The 17,863-nt window shown below is 24.8% G+C and overlaps 2 protein-coding genes across 4 annotated transcripts; one reads left to right on the forward strand and one right to left on the reverse strand.

The window, feature by feature from the left end:
• The first annotated feature begins 132 nt into the window (after positions 1-132).
• LOC111026416 (DET1 homolog) lies at positions 133-2,574 on the forward strand. Of its 2 annotated transcripts, XM_022304497.1 has the most exons (6): positions 393-508; positions 585-1,359; positions 1,421-1,570; positions 1,760-1,893; positions 1,955-2,161; positions 2,242-2,574. In XM_022304497.1, the coding sequence occupies exons 2-6, from the start codon at positions 670-672 to the stop codon at positions 2,435-2,437; spliced, it is 1,377 nt and encodes a 458-aa protein (XP_022160189.1). In that variant the 5' UTR covers positions 393-508; positions 585-669; the 3' UTR covers positions 2,438-2,574. The 2 variants fall into 2 exon arrangements, with proteins under 2 accessions (XP_022160188.1, XP_022160189.1); XM_022304496.1 differs by having other exon boundaries at positions 133-1,359.
• Positions 2,575-9,011: 6,437 nt separating this feature from the next.
• Positions 9,012-17,517, reverse strand: LOC111026430 (proton-coupled amino acid transporter-like protein CG1139). Of its 2 annotated transcripts, XM_022304522.1 has the most exons (10): positions 17,229-17,517; positions 17,035-17,112; positions 13,280-13,371; positions 12,780-12,932; positions 11,978-12,128; positions 11,695-11,901; positions 11,360-11,635; positions 11,107-11,288; positions 9,616-9,788; positions 9,012-9,395 (listed from the first exon to the last, which is right to left on the reverse strand). In XM_022304522.1, exons 1-10 carry the CDS (start codon positions 17,232-17,234, stop codon positions 9,148-9,150), a joined length of 1,566 nt encoding a protein of 521 aa, XP_022160214.1. In that variant the 5' UTR covers positions 17,235-17,517; the 3' UTR covers positions 9,012-9,147. The 2 variants fall into 2 exon arrangements, with proteins under 2 accessions (XP_022160214.1, XP_022160215.1); XM_022304523.1 differs by lacking the exons at positions 17,035-17,112; positions 17,229-17,517 and adding an exon at positions 13,657-13,781.
• Positions 17,518-17,863: the final 346 nt, after the last annotated feature.

Consider the following 17,863-nt stretch of genomic DNA (forward strand, 5'->3'; position numbering starts at 1 on the left):
ACTTAGTATTTTAGTAACATAGGTAAATACAAAATATCAAAACACGATCCTATATATGACCGTTCTTTTAAATATAATTTGTATTTGATTATATTATCAAATAATTGCTTATTATAGTTTAAAGTTTTACAATTTAGTATTTACTGGCCCATTATCCATTTATTTAAAATGTGTTATAGACTTATGGTGTTAATCTTTTCTTAATAATATCAATTATAAGTACAGCTTTTTTGTAATAACTGTATAACTGTTTTGATTTAACAATATCTTTTATGGATCATTGTTGCAAAAATGTATTCAATACCGTTCATTTAGTGTACCTACGTACTACAGTTCATAATCAAACTTGTAATGTCTTAAGCCCTGTGCAAAATACTTAATTTTATCCAAGTAATTTTTAACATGAACCCAGAGAACGAGATTATGAATAAAAAAAAAGTGATTCGTCGTACTATACTTCATGCTTTGTACGATCGGGAAATAAACGGCAATAAGACACGCATGAATTGTATGAAATCTGCATATCAAGTCATTAATCCCAATTGCACTATTATAAACGTTGAGAAACCTCCTTGTTTTCTCAGAAAATTCACTCCTGATGGCAGCCACTTCATAGCTTTTTCTCAAGACCAATTGTACATTGAAGTGTATGCTTATTTAGGATGTTCCATGGCAGCTAAGTTGCTAAAGAACTATGAAGAAAATTGTATTGGCCAAGAAAATGGTGATGTTGTCCGTAAGCGAATATTTGAAAGTCTTTTTCAACTGAAGTTCCGGGTACTAGTTGCAGCGGAAGGAGAACAATTAAACAGAGAATGCAGTCTATTTTCAGACCGTAGTTCCTATGTTATTCTGGGTTCTGTAGGACCTATTCCTCGTAATGTAATTCTTAAATACAATGACGTTTTTACTAATAATGAAGCAGTGACTCCTAATTTATTATTACCCTTAGAAAATTATACTATACATTTAATTAACATAAAAAAGGGGGTCGTTTGTCAACGCATACACTTCAAGGCTGATAAAATATCTTTATCTCATAACCAAGGCGTTTACCTGTTTAAAGATAAACTTGCAATTTTATCTGTTCAACATCAAATAATTCATGTTTATAACCTTTTCCGAAGCCGTTTCTATTTGTTGAGAAAAATAGGTCGATTTTGTTTTGATAATGATCTTGCGTTTATTTCATCTGTGCACACAGATATACTTGCAGAAGATTATAAAGCTCGTAATGAATCTTTTATCAATGGTTTAAAAAACAAGCTAATGGTGTTTTTGTACAAAAAAGCTGAACGTGAATCTGAAGTAGCTGGAACACAATACCCTCTCAGGAGATTTTATCAATATTACGATCAAGTGAGCTAAATATTATACAACTAAATTAATATGAAAACCATTAATAGTTGTTGTTTTGCAGTTTATATCATTACGAATGTGGAAAATGCAGTTATTAGATGTAGACAATATGATCATCAGATATGCATCAGAAGACGTGGTCACAGCTAAAATACAGGAACCAAGTACTCAAGCTTCATATTTTATGATTTATAATATGACTACAGCTACGGTAAATTTAACTTTTAACAATAATGTGTCATTATAATTTATAGTTTAGAATGATTTTATAATAATCATAATTACATCTAAAACAAATAATAACTATTGCATTTTTAAATATAATAAATTAATAACGATTTTTTTAAAAATTGCTTGTAGCACCCATGTAATAATAATTTTTTTGTATTCTTGTATCTAGGTTTTAAATGTTTATGAAAATACATCTAGTGATTTATTACGTGGATACGAATATTTTTGTGATACTTTTCGTAATCCCTGTCTAAATCCAAATGGATTCATGCCTTGTTCACCATCAAATAATATATATTCAAGGTATATTAATTTATTATTCAGCATTAAGTTTACTTTGAACTTACTAAATGTTTCCTTTTAGGGATTCTCATGAAAAATTTAAAAATACAATGTTAAATGCCAGATTTGGTGGTACAATGGAGGCTAACAAGCGAATATTGGGACAATTACCGATAGCAGCACAATCATTTTCCTGCTCTCCATATTTGGATACTTCCCTTTATAGTTACGATGAAAAGTGGGTGTCACCTATGGAAAGGCCTAAAGTAGTTGGCGAATATCCAATAAGGTGTGATCAAATCATTTTCTCTTTTTTCCTAAAAGTTATATTATTTACACTATATATTTATTTATTTGTATGTTACAAAGGTTCTATTCAAGGGAATCGGGAACTCTAAGCTTTTATCTATATACTAGTGTTTCAAGAAATAGACCAACACAAGACCGTAGAAGACTGGTAGCATTTACATTCCATCCTACAGATCCTTTTGCTATTAGCGTACAGAGAGATAATTTGGAGTATATTGTTAATTTTCATATACGAAAGGTGTACTTGCCAGAGTAATGAAAATTTTAAAATGTTGACTACTTCAATTCAGTAAGATTGTCGTTTGGATCATGTAATATAAAATTTTATAAGCAGAGCTCATAAAAGTAAATAAAACATCTAGAGTTGAAAATGTCTAGACTTTGTATTTTGAATAATTTTATCAGTTATTGAACAATATAAATTATATTTTTAGACAAATTATTTAAGAAATACAAACATGCCGTTACAAGTTATATTTATTTTTAATTTTACATTAGATTTTGTAATCATTTTCAGGAAATGTAATAGATTGTTTAAATTGAACAAAATAATTACAAATATTATGAAAAACTTATTACATTAATAACAGATTTAATAGTTTCCAATTTGTAATTCTTTCCATCTTGTTTTTAAGCCTCAACATTTTTGTTGTAGAATTTTCTCTTTTTCTTTTTAACAATCTACATGCGACATAATCAGTTAACGACTAGAAAAATTAAATGTTGTTAATATTAATATTAATTCTTTATTTAATGATTATAGTATTTTTATTCAACCCATGTGGTTGTATTATAAACTAAACTATTAATATTAAATATCAAATATTTATGAGCTACAAAAATGTAAATAAATAAAAAATTGGCTAAATAATCACGAGTCCAGATGTATGAAATTCCTTGTAGTCGTTTTGGTGTAGCTGATTCTTCCTGGTCGACGCAAAAAATGAAAAATTTATAATTTTAATTGTCCTTGTCCAATCTCATTAACGCAGGTTTAAAATTATTTAAAAATACCTTGGGAATGAGTCTAAATAAACTAAATTATTATACACCCACAATAACAGAGTACATAAAAAAATTAACAATCAACTTCTTCGATCACATCAATTCTGCTCACAGTGCGAAATTTTATAAACTAAGTGACCCACCTTCTGTATGCCGACTCAAGCGTGGACGCCCACATGACCTGTTGTTATAACTATTATTTATTATTATATTATTATTATTGTTTTTTTTTTCTTCCGATTTGTAAATACTTTAAAACGTAGTAGATAGTTTCTATTTTTACTAATAATTTTTCTAATTATTACTAATTGTTATATTTTTTTCCAAATGTTAAAAAAAAAATGTATCTAATCAACATTAAGTTAAGATGACATATGTCAGTAAAACTTTATTTTAATAAAAAATTTAAAAAAAAAAAAAATCATACTAAAACTAAAAATAATTATTAGCATCATTATATTCTTGATACTCTCCAAAAATAATTTTAATTTTGCTTTCCATTTTTTTATCATATTACCTCTATTCTGTTTAAGTTTTTCTATGAATTTAATCTGATCTTTTTCTACTGGATAAATTTGTTTATCGTTAAACAATTTGATTATGTAGGAACTATACTTAAGCCCAAACTATGTTCGAGTATTTGAGTCTTATAACAAATCCTCGTGATACATTGCTTACCAATTTCCATTTATTTGATCAAAACTTGTTTTTCTTAAAGAAAATTTTATAAAAGTATATATAACATTTATTTTTCACTTTTTTTTTTATTGAAACTTTGTTATTACAATTAGTTTCAACAGTTAAGTATTAACAAGCAAATTAAAAACATGAGTGATAATATATTAGCTATTTAAAAAAAAGACAAGAAGACATTAAATTTAAAAAGCTGTATAGTTTAAAAAAGATAATATAATATTATCAATGATATTTTTTGCTGACAAGAGAGGATATTTTTGGTGTTGAATAGGGGTAAGGGTAATAAGTGGTTACGTTATTTTTCACTTTAAACATGTTATTTCTTTATTTGTTTCCTATATTTGTGAATGCACATATTTTTAAATTACATTTTCCATTTTTCTTCAGTAAACTTTTGGTACGGGTGTGTGGTATGCCTATGAATGAGCAAAATTCTATGTTTGAGTTAGGATTGTTTATTTTTTAGTACACCACTTTGTGTAAAATTAACAACTTCTTGCTTTTTGGCGATGTAGAAAATAAGATACAGGCAGCATCATATTCATAAAGTATTAAATTCATTATCACCCTTTAAAAATTTGTAAGAGGTGGCTCTAAATTCAAAATGATGTTAGGTAAACATTGTTGCATTACGCCATTACTAGAGATTGTAATATCATTTTAACATAAGGTCTAAGCGAAACTACATTTTTTATTTTGTACCTTAGTATAACATAGCAAGCTTTTGAGTATGGAAACTGGGGGCTGATTCATCATGATTTATTTTAGATTCTGAGCGAAGCGATGAATGTATTGATTTTACAATGATGTGTGTTTTTATATTTAGTTTTTTTTTTCTATTCATCACGTTTTCTCACAGTAAAAGTGCTTTGATTTTCTTAAATAGCAGCGTTCGTGGTAGGAAAGTGAATTTAGTTGGTGCATTCGGGAGATCAACATTTAAAATTCCCAATAGTTTTCAAAAGCAATGGGGAAAACAAACAAAAAAATAAGGAAAAAGCTGAATTTTTACATAAAACCATTTTTCGAAAAAAATTGATTTTGGTTTTTAGTGTAACTCTAACAAAAATGACCATAGATACATGAAATTTTCACTGAACATTAGTGTTGCTCCAAATATTTTGATTGGTGTTGAACTATTTATAGGCAAATGAAAATGTCAATTATTATTTGTTTTTTTTAAACCCAAGTCGATAAAAAAATGTTTGCTTGGTCTAAAAACTTGAAATGTAATACAATGTTCCTTGTAATCTGTTGTTAATGGAAATTAAAAAAAAAAGTTGAGCATAAATCCACAATAATATTTATGAGTGTTTAAACTTAGAATTTTGAAAACATTTTTAAAAATCATGAAAATTAGCAATTATATTTAGTTAGAAATTCATAAAATTGTTTCTATTTATGTCTAAGATTTAAAAATTTAATACAAGATTCCTTACAAAAGCTAGTCATAAAAAAAAATTTCTACCACAAAGTCAAATCAAATTGTTTTGAGTGTTTGAAGTTGAAATTTTTACAACATTGGATATTCACTCGATATCTCTTGTAGTGATTTTCTTATTTTGTTGTAATTCAAAAATGAATTACTGTAGACACTAGAAATTTACACCAAATATTCAATTCATATACTTGGTACAATTTTCAAAGTATTCTGACTCGTTTTAGGCTGTTGATGGACATTTCCATTTTTCTCTTTTTTTTCTATAAATGTCAATAAAATTTTATTGGTTGGGTCAAAAGCATACAAATTTAATGGAAGACTCTTGATAACTTGTTACAATAGCAGTTGAAAAATATTAAAAATACATAGGTAAATTTTTTATAAGCATTTAAAGTTCAAATTTTGACAATATTTATCAAGTTGAAAATTATATTGTAGTTAAAAATGTATAAAATATTCAATTTTTATAACTAAGGATTGAAAATTTAAAACAAGGTTCCACTTAAGCGATTTTTCTCATAAATAAGAAATCTAAAAAATATATGAATACAGTTATTTTTACGGACATTTTAAGTTCAAATTTGGACAAAATTGCATATTCACTCAAGGAATAATGGTTATCATTTTGTTGTCATTCGGTTTCAAAACAGCCCAATTTTACATAGGTATATTTAATATTTTTCTAGCATCACTGATAATTTAAGAATAATATGAATTCAACTTACCGGCTACCATATTAATATTAAGTAATAACAATATTAAAATATCCTAAACTGACATACTGTCTCCGCTCAGAATTGTTTTTCATATATAATGATTTAATATCGTTGAATTCAAATTTAATACTATCCATTACAGCGACCTCTTAGACAACTAATGTACAGCACAACGACATCCACTTACCGCTTTTTACAATTTAAGTCATTCAATATTATAACTTAATACTGTATTATAATTTATTTATGTCAGTAAAAGAAATATTGTACTTAGTATGCATAAATGTGGATGATTTTGTAAAACTTCTAAGACCCAAGTAGGTTGCTAATTTTTAAAAGTCATGAATACATATCAGTAATATGATTTTGGTTTGAATATATACTACACGGATGTATTATTGCTTTAGATTTTCCATCAACAAGAGGATTAAAATTGTCATTTGAATGTAAACAAATCTAATAGAAACTAGAGTTGTTTAGGGCCTTATAAAAGAAATGCAGAAAGATAAGTTAGAAAAGAAAGAAGACAAGCATAAAATCAAAGAAAATTTTGAGTTGTTTATCCAAGTGGTAATACATTTTTTTAATTGTTAATTTAAATACATGTATTAAGTTTTTTTTTTTTGTTATTTATTAATACAGTTTACATTTACCGAGAATTAATTTTTTTATTACTAAAAATTAACAGAATAAAAACTGTTTAAAATATTTTGAATTATTAGTAATAATTATTAGCTTATTTAAGAATTATACTATGAAATATGTAAGGCATATTAATTTTGAAATTTCTTTGATAGAACAATATACTTTTTTTTTCTGTTTGATGGCATCAACAGAGTTATTGGCCTAACTTAACAATTATTTATATTTTAATATGAGTCATGTTATATTAGCTGACTGTTTCTTAAAGTCTTAAACTAGGTAAAGATAACCTTTCAAAATTTTCAGATTAAGAATCTTGTCAAAATTAAGAAAATTGAGAAAAATACAGCTTGGCAAATAGATAAAAGTAGTAATATTAAATAATTGTTCTGTTTTATTAAAATTGTATGTTTGTAACACAATTTAAGTTAATAGTATAAGCCTATTTTAAATAGTGGTTTATAACTTATATTCAATCTATTAGAAGTGAGCTAATATAAACTTTGTAATTAACTATGTGACATTGATAAGAGTATTCTAGATTTCTAACATTTTATATATTTTCATAACCAGAAATGCATCAAATAAAATATCAAAACAATAAATTTGATTTAGTTAAATTTTAAAGATTTAAAACTCATTTATTTAAAAATTATTACTAACATAAATAAAAAGTTTTACAAGTCAATATAAATTTACTAGGTGTTTTACTGTATTAGGATTAATATTAAACTATTATAGAGATTTCAATATAATTATTACTCATGTTCTCCCCCTACAAACAGCTAATGGCCTAAGTTATTGGGCTGAAGATCAATAATAAAAAAAAACTTTTGTCACTAGCTTAATTATTTTCTATTGAAAATTGTGTATTGTTTGTTTATTGACTTTTTGTTACCCAAATTATTTGTTTTACACTAATTGATTTTATGTCAGATTGTCAAAAATTAGCTATGCGATTAATTTATTAATACAAAATTCTCCAACATTTCATAGTCTCTTAATATCTAATAAGTAATAGAGAATATTTTACAAAAAGCAAATATCTCAAATCAATCATTAAAACCTGTATTATAATCATTAATAAGAAATAACTGTGATTGTCTAAAGAGGTATTATTTTTCAACCAACAGATATTTGTTAAAATTTACTATCAAAAATAAAAGGACAAGTATAATAAAAAATTGAAAAAAAAATATCTTAGTTGCGAATTTATTGTCATGATTTTCTTATTAACCAATAATACAACTAATATGAAAGACAAAATTGTCTTGAACATATTTTAGTAAAATTTGTTTAAGTCTTAAATATAAACTATATAACGTATTTTTATATTTATATATTATATATTATTATAACAAAAGTAATTTAAAATAAATGTTATGCTATACTAATTATATTATGGTAAACATATAAAGCTTAGGACAGAGTAATGAAGATATTATATTATAATACAATGCATTGAACACTAGAATAATGAAAATAATGATAGACAGTTCAATATAATATGAAATATTATGTTAGTTTGATTACAAGTTATACATATTTTATTTAATATACATTAATTTATCATGCATTTGAATATAGTAATCTCCCTATATTAGTTCGTTGAATGTAATATCTCGAAATAATCATTACTTCAATTAAAATTACATTATCCTTTAAATATTTGATACTTATGTGTTTAATTTGTTCTCTTCGTCTTTATTTTTAGGATATTTTGAGTTTCTATTGTATTCATAATTTAAATTGTATCATATATATATATATATAATTTTTTTTATTATATATCAATTATTCTCAAATAAAGTAATAAATAATGCAGTAATAATATTAATTAAAACGTATAACAATTAAGCAATAGATTTTTGGTCTCATAGGAATGTAGTGCCTTATGATTTCTTTTACCTAGTCTAAAAACAATTCAAGATTTTAATTAACAATAACTATTAAAACTAAAAATCACATACATATGTGGTTAAAAAAATTGAGATTATATTGTTTAAGGTAAAATGTTTGGTTATGACTTATAAAATTTTAATAATTTAATTAAAATTAAACAGGCAAGAAAACAAAGAACACAATTTTAAGCACTGATAATGTATACATGCACTCAATTGTTGATACATTTTCATGAGTCTTACATTTAAAATACACTTTAAAAATATAATAGTAGATGATAATTAATACCATTTAAAATACATTTTGATACCAGTAAAACTTAAAGGTTAAAAAAATTGTCAGATATAAGGTATAATATTATGCAATTGTCGTTTCAAATAAAAAATTTGAAAAAAAATGGTTTTTTAGACTATTTTAAACAAATACTTAAAAAAAAAATAATTTCCTACTCCATATGATTAAAAAAAATTAAAACTATAATTGATATAGGAAGACAATAAATTATTAAGATCAATAATTAAAATACTGGAGGATACTTAAATCATTGTTAAACCCAAAACTAAATTAACTGCTGATGGGTTCAATAATATTCCATAAACTAGCATACGATCCAAAACCAAATCCAAGGAAACCAATTATAATAATAATAATATCTTTAACAAACATCAGTGTAAACTCTTTACCAGAGCAATGATCCCAAAATGTCATGAGTTCAATAATAGGTGGAAAGATCAAAGCTAGTGCTGAGCTGCTGAATGATCCCACTAATGAGATGATTGCTGATAGGTTTGGAATGGCAGCTGCTAAAGCGACTATAAAATATATAAAATGAGCTTTTAGAATTTAGTAAGTTGTACAGTTTTACCATAACTATGTCCTGCATATAAATAATATACAATTATAAATTATCTTTGGTCCTGCGAGGGAACAAACCATTTTTATAGGGCTCTGGCATGTTCTTTCGTCGGAAAGAATGTAGATTAAGAACATAAATAAAGTATAAGTATATTATATATAATATTTAATACTTACATGTTAGTGTGACAAGAAACACTCTGATACTCAATTCAGCATTACGTTGACTAGACTGCGAATGAAAATATCCTTTTAAAGCAGGCCATACAATACCAATTGGAACATAGAATTGAAGACCATAAGACAAAAATATTGAGAATGCCATTGCTGCTCGGACACTTTGGGCTAACCTATAACATTGTTGTAAATAAATATTAAAACAATTATTTTTTAATTTTTTTAAATGCCAATAGGAGTTTAATAATAATAATAAAAGATTTTAACTTATACTTTTTTTTCAAATAAGTTTGGAAAAATCACACAGCCTCGGAAAGGCAGGTTCGCTGTGATTGGCCAGTAGTTGCCAGCGCACTGACGGAGCTAACGGGACGGCACATGCGTGAATGTGTTTTTGTCGTAATTTTTTTCCAAACTTATTTGGAATAGAGTATAGTATTTGTTTAAGAGATTTCAGAATAAAAAAAAATATTTTAAAACCAAACTAAATAGTATAGTAACAAAAAGTAAGTAAAAATATTACTAAAAATTATAACTTAAATAAAAAATATGAAATATACCTTGCATACACCGAATAAACATGCTAAAACAAAGTAATACAATGCTATTTTTTTTTATATTATACATTTATATTTCAAAATTACAAATTCTTAATCTGCCTCACTAAAGTTTTCTTATCCTAATAAACTATAAAAAACATTAATCATGTATTACACATTTTATGCTAATTAAAATATTTATTACAACATGTTAAATGGTTCTTATCAAGATTGTCGAACAATATTTTTTAATTGGTATAATGAAGTATGTTAGATATTTATGCATTGTACATTTTCAGTTATCTGAACTATAATTAAATTAGTATAAGTACTTGCATAATTAACTGTCAATTTGAAGGTACAATTATTAAAATTAGTAAAACTAATAAGAAAACTTGTAATTTCTAATTGGACAATAATACAAAAAAATATAACTTAAACCTTACTGTTTTTAATATTTAATATTTTTAATCTGTACATTTTTAGAGTTGACTGTTTTTACATCAGTTTATCATTGGTTAGCCTAAAGGTTAAAATGTTAAAAATAGACAATTCTATGTGATGTTTAAAACTTAAAAATTTATCTATTATTGCCCATATGTACTGATTGTATATTTAAACTGTACACACAGTTCAACAAATTTAAACATTTATTAATATTATAAGTTTTTAACATTCAGGTTAGCAAAAAAAATGTTCAATTGTGACTTTTAAGGATTAATTTTGAAACAGAATTAAACATACACTATATTTAATGTGAATTTACAAATGAATTAGATAGAAATAAGAATAAGAATCATTCTATTTTAATCACATAATATTAAATTAATTATTTAAGTAATAAATGAAAAGAACTATAATAATAAATGTAACTTAGATAGATATAGATTGAAAACTATAAAACACTTTTATTCTACATTAACTGAAGTTTAAATGAATATGTTTTACTTACAAATCTTCAGAGGGGAGATTCAGTGTAATACTTCCTAATTTAACAGCTTCTCCATATCGTAAGTATCCAAAAAATCCAATTGACGTATACAGACATGTTACAATGACCATTCCAGTATTTAAAACCCCAGTCATTCCACCAAAAGATTCTGGGTTTTTCATGTTATTTTCTAATGGCAAGACCTATTCATAAACACATAGTTACAATGAACTGTCGAATGAATCTTATTTGTAGATTTAAAATTATAATATACCATTCCAATGCCTTCAAATGCGTATACTGCAGTTCCAAAATAAAGGGGCAACTGTTGCCAAGATGAAAAAGCTTTGACATTTAATGTTTTTGGAAGTCCTTGAAGTAAGTAGAAAAATGTTATTCCTAATCCAATCACAGTTAATATGGTTGCTACAAAAGAAGCTGGAGTCAGGTACTTTAAACTCTTCACACAATTTAAAAGTATCATTGGCACCAGTAGTATAAGCAAATATGATTGAACAGACAATTTTACAGAAAAGTAATGAGTTATCACCTAAAAATATTTAATAGTTATAATTAATCAGTTCTTAGAAATATTTTTTAATCATTTACCTCTTGCAAATTCGTGGCAACAAACAAGAAATATACACAACAAAAGCCCAGTTGAGTCATAACTAGGAAAGTATTAATAAATTTACTCGCAGCTGATGAATATTTTTGTAATTTGGGTGGTCCATATTCAAAAGCCATTTCTGCAACATTAGGAAATGAAAGAGATGGTCTTTGTGTTCTGACACACAATTCATGAGAGCACCGAACCTAAACAAAGGACGGTCAACTTGTTATTGTAAATTTAATATAATTCACTATTGAAATTAGTTTTATATATTCATACCAATATATGCATACAATGTGTGCAAACAGCTCCCAAAAGTGCTGTACATACTAAACCTACAACCCAGCCAGAATTTCTGAAAGCATCAGGCATAGCTAAGATTCCAGTACCAATATTTCCCTTTAATAAATGCACCATAGTGTCAAAATTCCTTAACAAAAAAAAACAAGAAAATTAATATTTAAAATAAACTAACAAAACACATTCATATAATGCACTAAAATATAACTTTTAGTACATAATTTAATATACAATGATTTTTAATTTGGAAACTAAATTACAATATAAAATCAATATAATTTGCATATCACATTTAGTGATCTCAACTTAAAATTAAGATAAATTATTCTTGATAAATAATAATTGGCACACACATTAACATAAACTTAATTAACCCATTGCATATAAACAATAAATAGTTGAGGTATATGTTAACTGATAACTATTAGGTACTTATTGGAATTTTTCCACCTATTCAAATAATTCAACTTTGTACACATTATGATAAGTAATTTATACCTTTATATCAAACCTTCATAAAATTATTATAAAATGATTAAATAGCACGTGAATCATAAGTCCTAGTTCACGTGATTAAAAATTGTGTATTCTTTTCTATTTTATTGCTTACATTTGACAAATAACTTAATACAAACATTTTAGATCATAACATCTAGTCATTCAATTATTGCTCATTTTAAAAGCATTATTTGTTTGTCATTAATAATAAACATATTATTAAGGACATTGAAACTAGATACAATAATTAACAATAAACAATTAAATGTCAATAAAAACTTACGATGTTGGATTTTCTAATTGTCGATTTAGCAATGGATTATAATCTGATGCAGATCCACCATTAGCACCATTTTTTTCCAATGATTCATTCATTGGACCACTAGAAATGTTTGTATCAGGTAATGTTCTTGGAGATGGAGAAAGAAAATTACTTCTAGAATATCGATAAAGGTAAACATTTTAAACATTTATAATAGGTAATTTTAATTTTAAGAAAGTGTATGTATATTAATAAGAAAAAAATAATTATTTTAACTATTACATTATTTTTACATTAATGCATAATAAGTTAAATTAGTATATTATGGATAATTAAAAATTTTAAATGTTTAAATGCACAATAAGGTTTATTTGTGCAAAAATACATCATAAAAAAATGTTTTTCCTTTAAAATATATATAAAAAAAAACATTTAAAAAGATAGATGTAGGTACTACTATGCACAATAAATTTAATAATGATATCTTTATTATATTCAGTTCAAAATGTGTAATAACTTACCCATTTTGGTTGTAGAGTGTAGCTGTACCAGTTAATAGTGGTTTGTCTTCATTTACTCTAGAAGTTTTTAAAGTCATTTTATCACAATTTACCTAAAATATAATAAGCGTGAAATCAATATAATGTAAATCATCATTATAAAATTTTTTTAAATAACATAAATAGTTTAAAAAACAAAGTATTTATATAAATTAACAATAAGTTATTTTTTGCACGGATTCTTAGCATTAAATAGAGGACACATTTAATTAAGTGAGTTATCACTTGTTTATAAATTACAATAGTGTATTAACTTTGGGACATTAATCCTAATTCATAAATATAAAATATAATAAGATTAAGTCTTAAATCATTTTAAAAAAATTTAATGAACTCACTTTCTATATTTATTGTTAAAAAAACCTTTAAGACATTACAATCATAAATTATTGATTGTAGCATTTAATTAATCTGAACAAGTGTTCATAGTTTGACTGTTGTAATTCAAATAATAATTATATTTTGTAACTGGATGAAATATATACATAAATATTTGTATACTCCTACTCCTATTTGATATCATAATCACATATTATGTGACGTAAGTGAACAATGTAGAAAAAACTAGTAATGAATACACAGTATTTAAGTTAGTAATGATTTATATAAATATGTATCTAATATATATTTTTTTAAATTAAGTGATATACATTTTTTTTATTTTGTCTAAAAGAATCTATAATTGATTTTAACAAAACTTAAAAGTATTAAAATTTTTTACTCACCTACAAAAAAGGTGAATAAAATAAAACTGATAGAAGATGTCTAGTTAATTGAGGGTCTGTAAATTTTAGTCAATACAAGTATAACTTTAATGATATAGATAAATTTTAATAGTAAATAAGGTGGTTTTGGGAATATGACACCTAAATTTAGGTATATTGAGTAATATTTTTTTTTATTGGTTTTTATTATGTTACTAAAATAGCATAATTTTAAATGAAAAACGTAATGGTATAATATTGATATTGGGTTTTTGTAATTGTGGGGGCATTTTATACTTTATGGTAATTTATTGCATTTTATTAATTTCTAAGGGTATATGAATATTGCATTTTAATTAATCTTCATAAATTATTGCTGAGTGGTCAAGTGTCATCATTATCCCTATAAATCAAAATAACAAAATACTTTTTCAGAATTTTGATTGTCGCATATTTTTACATCAACTATTTTTAATTTAAAGTAATGAAAAAATTAAATAACTCCTAACTTATTATACTTAACTTAAAATACTATTAAAAATAATTTAACATATTTTAATTTAGGATGAGATTACTGGTGAAATAACCGGAGTACTTAAAATACAATAATACTAAAGTAATAAATATATGAAAAAAAGATGTTAGATGTTAAAATTAATAAATTATATAAAATTCTTGTAAAATATATCTCTTTATTGAAAACTCTTTTTGTAAATCTTTCAAGAATGTTAAAATAATGTATACTAAAGAAATAAAAATAAAGCTATTTTATTTATTTTTAACAGTTTTGTGATAAGCTAAGATTACAATGTAATAATTATGAAATAGAGACAAAAGCTATAATTTTGGATTCTAATATTTAAAATTTCAATTTCAAGAATAATTAAAACTATCAACATTTCTAAACAAAAATACAACTATTAATTCTTAATTAATGCCAACATGATTATTTCTCAACTTCTTATTCTTGTGACCTTAATATAATTGATAAACATACAGATATGATGTGTATTTAATTTGTGATATACATATGTAGATCCAAGATTATAAATACATATAAACATAATTAAAAAGAAAAAAAAACATTGGTTTCTTTAATTAGTTACATTGATTAAGACGTAAAGGATTAAAATAGGAGCAACTAGGCATCTAAAACTCGGGGCGTTATAATAGTAAATGTCTAACAGTGTGTGAAGAGCTTTGCCCCTCACACCCGTACTACTAAAATAACAATTTTACAAGTTAAAAATCTACAATAATTGATATTTGAACATCTTTTTAATTATATATTAAGATTTGACTGATAAAACATTTATAAAAAACTCATGCAGGTTTACTGGTGATACACAATTCACCACAGCTTTTATCTATATTATGGTGCTTTTGAGATGTGACCAATTTGCTAAAAATAGCTCGTAACTCATAAACCACTAATTTTTCCGTTAAGTGTATCTTAATGCTATCAATTATAGGAATATCTAATAATTTATAACAAAGAAATATTATGACTTAAGTCATAATTATAGCCATAAGTTTTAATTTTTTTTTTCGGTAAATATTTCATAGTTTAAAAACATACATTTGATGGTATTGTAACACAATAATAATATATACCTAAAAATAAAGAGGTGCTAAAGACCATTTTGTACCCCCATAGATGTACCAATAGAGATGAAATAAAATAAAATATAGTATATTATAACTATTACAGCTGTACAACAGTTATAAAAAATAAAATTATAGACAGTCCATCATATTGTATTAATCAACCTTTAAGCATTCTATTTTATTTATTTTCTGTTTAAACATCTAATGTTGTCAAAACTTGATTTTCAAAAGTTGAATAAAATGTTTTTTATTTAGGTAAGTCTATGGATATTTATTTCTAAATTACAAGTAAAAACATGATGCATCATCTCAAAAACTAGTGTTGTGAATGTATTCCAGATTTCAATTGTGCTTTGTTAGTTTTCTCAATTAAAAAAACAATAATAATGGTTCCTACTAACTAAATCAAATTAAAACATTTGAAACAATTAAAAAATTATATTACAATTATTTTATTTGAACACAAATATTCTTAGTTTTATTTGTGGTGTTGTGATTTATTCAATTTAATTAATTAACAAACTAACAGAAAGTGTCTACAATAGGTGGCTTCTTTCAACAAAATTCACATGACCAGGAAATTGTAACTTTTATCACATACTCTTATTGTGTCTAGCTAATGATACACTGATACAGTATCTTTATTATACATAAAAATAAAAAACAAAAAATAAAGTTTTATTTGTAAGCGATAGTAGAATAACATTTTAATAAAAATTATTTTATCGATGGTTATCAATTATAAAGTAATAATTTATTTTAGAAGACTGTGCACAAAATATTATTTATTTCTTCAAATGTATTTACATTGTATTTGTTAGTAAAAGGAATTGTTGAAATTGGTTTTATAATATTCTTTATACAGTATACATATTACATAAAGAAAGGTAATATCCTAACCTTTACCCCACTCTATTATAATAAGCTTCTTATCTCTGTTTTAATTAGCATATGGTTTGTTGAATTTATGAATTTGTGTATCTACTACTAGTACTACTTATTGGTTAAAATGTAATCATTATGAAATATAAACCTTAAAAAAAATTGCCATACTGTTATAATTACGTAATTTAACCTTTTAATGAGTTTTCTACTAGAAAAATGTTTAATATAAATTTAAAAAAAAACATGAACAGTGAATACACAATACTTAAATCATTTGAAATCATTTATTGGCATCATAACTCACTATTGTCAATTGTACTGTATAATGAATATTATAATGTACTATATTTACATTAATAACTTATGTTTAAGTAGTATACATTTTTAAGAATTAGTATTTTTTTTTGGGTGTTTGATGATAAAAATTATAGTTTATTTAGGTAATAGTAGGTCCTATTAATTAATTTTCATAACTATCAATAATAATTAGTTAATCAATAATTAGGAATAATTACTCACATTACTCGCTTGCGCTGGCTTTGCTGCTTGGACTTTGATATGATTATCATTAATGCTGAAGTCCCCATTGATCTCAGTCTTAGATATAATAATACAAATGTGAATTAGCAATTAGTTACCAATAACATATGTATATTAGCATCAATGTAATATGATGCCATTATAAATGCATACCATATTGAAACATTACTCACATTCATATTGAAAGTCACAAATTGTTTGAATAAATTTCGGAAGTATTCAATTCTTTATTAATGATGTTTTTCTATTATATCAACCAATTTCAACATTTTCGAAGTTTTCGACCTTATTTCCGTCATTAACGAACCAATAAATCACACGATGAAAAGGATTCTGAGTACTGACGGAACAAAAAAAATATTACTCAATTTACTTAACAACAGCAAACACAATAGAGATCAATTTTTGTCTCATTCCTGCATTATCAAAATGGCAAATATGAAATAGTAATAATATTAGTAACACTGCCAAGTGCCAATTCCGTTATCTCGTTATATGTATTATCTATGCGTACGAAAGGGTACCAGCTGTTTGATAAGACTTTGAGATAAATGATAATATGATTATTGTTTATTATTTTCATGCATTTATGGTTATTTTATTTCATGTTTATTATTAAAGTAACGTACAATAATGTGTATTGCATATTTATTATTCGATATTCGCTATTTCGCAACTATAGAATAGTCGATATCGAGCTGTGGGACCTATTTTTAGTTCTCCTCTACTCTCAACTCTCAGCATATGTTATTGTTGATGAAGTACGTATAGACCATGTATGATGATTGATGACGAAATGACGAGTTAT

The sequence above is a fragment of the Myzus persicae genome, unplaced genomic scaffold (assembly GCF_001856785.1).
Source record: "Myzus persicae strain clone G006 unplaced genomic scaffold, MPER_G0061.0, whole genome shotgun sequence".
Taxonomy (NCBI): Eukaryota; Metazoa; Arthropoda; class Insecta; order Hemiptera; family Aphididae; genus Myzus; species Myzus persicae.

What these genes read in the sequence shown, in the direction of transcription:
- LOC111026416 (XM_022304496.1), top strand. Translation starts at nt 403, where the DNA reads ATGAACCCAGAGAACGAGATTATGAATAAAAAAAAAGTGATTCGTCGT. An exon ending in ATAATATGACTACAGCTACG is followed by an intron (nt 1,571 to 1,759) that starts GTAAATTTAACT and finishes TCTTGTATCTAG; the next exon opens with GTTTTAAATGTTTATGAAAA. An exon ending in GTTGGCGAATATCCAATAAG is followed by an intron (nt 2,162 to 2,241) that starts GTGTGATCAAAT and finishes TATGTTACAAAG; the next exon opens with GTTCTATTCAAGGGAATCGG.
- LOC111026430 (XM_022304522.1), bottom strand. An exon ending in CACATTGTATGCATATATTG is followed by an intron (nt 11,902 to 11,977) that starts GTATGAATATAT and finishes TCCTTTGTTTAG; the next exon opens with GTTCGGTGCTCTCATGAATT. An exon ending in AATCTCCCCTCTGAAGATTT is followed by an intron (nt 9,789 to 11,106) that starts GTAAGTAAAACA and finishes ACAATGTTATAG; the next exon opens with GTTAGCCCAAAGTGTCCGAG.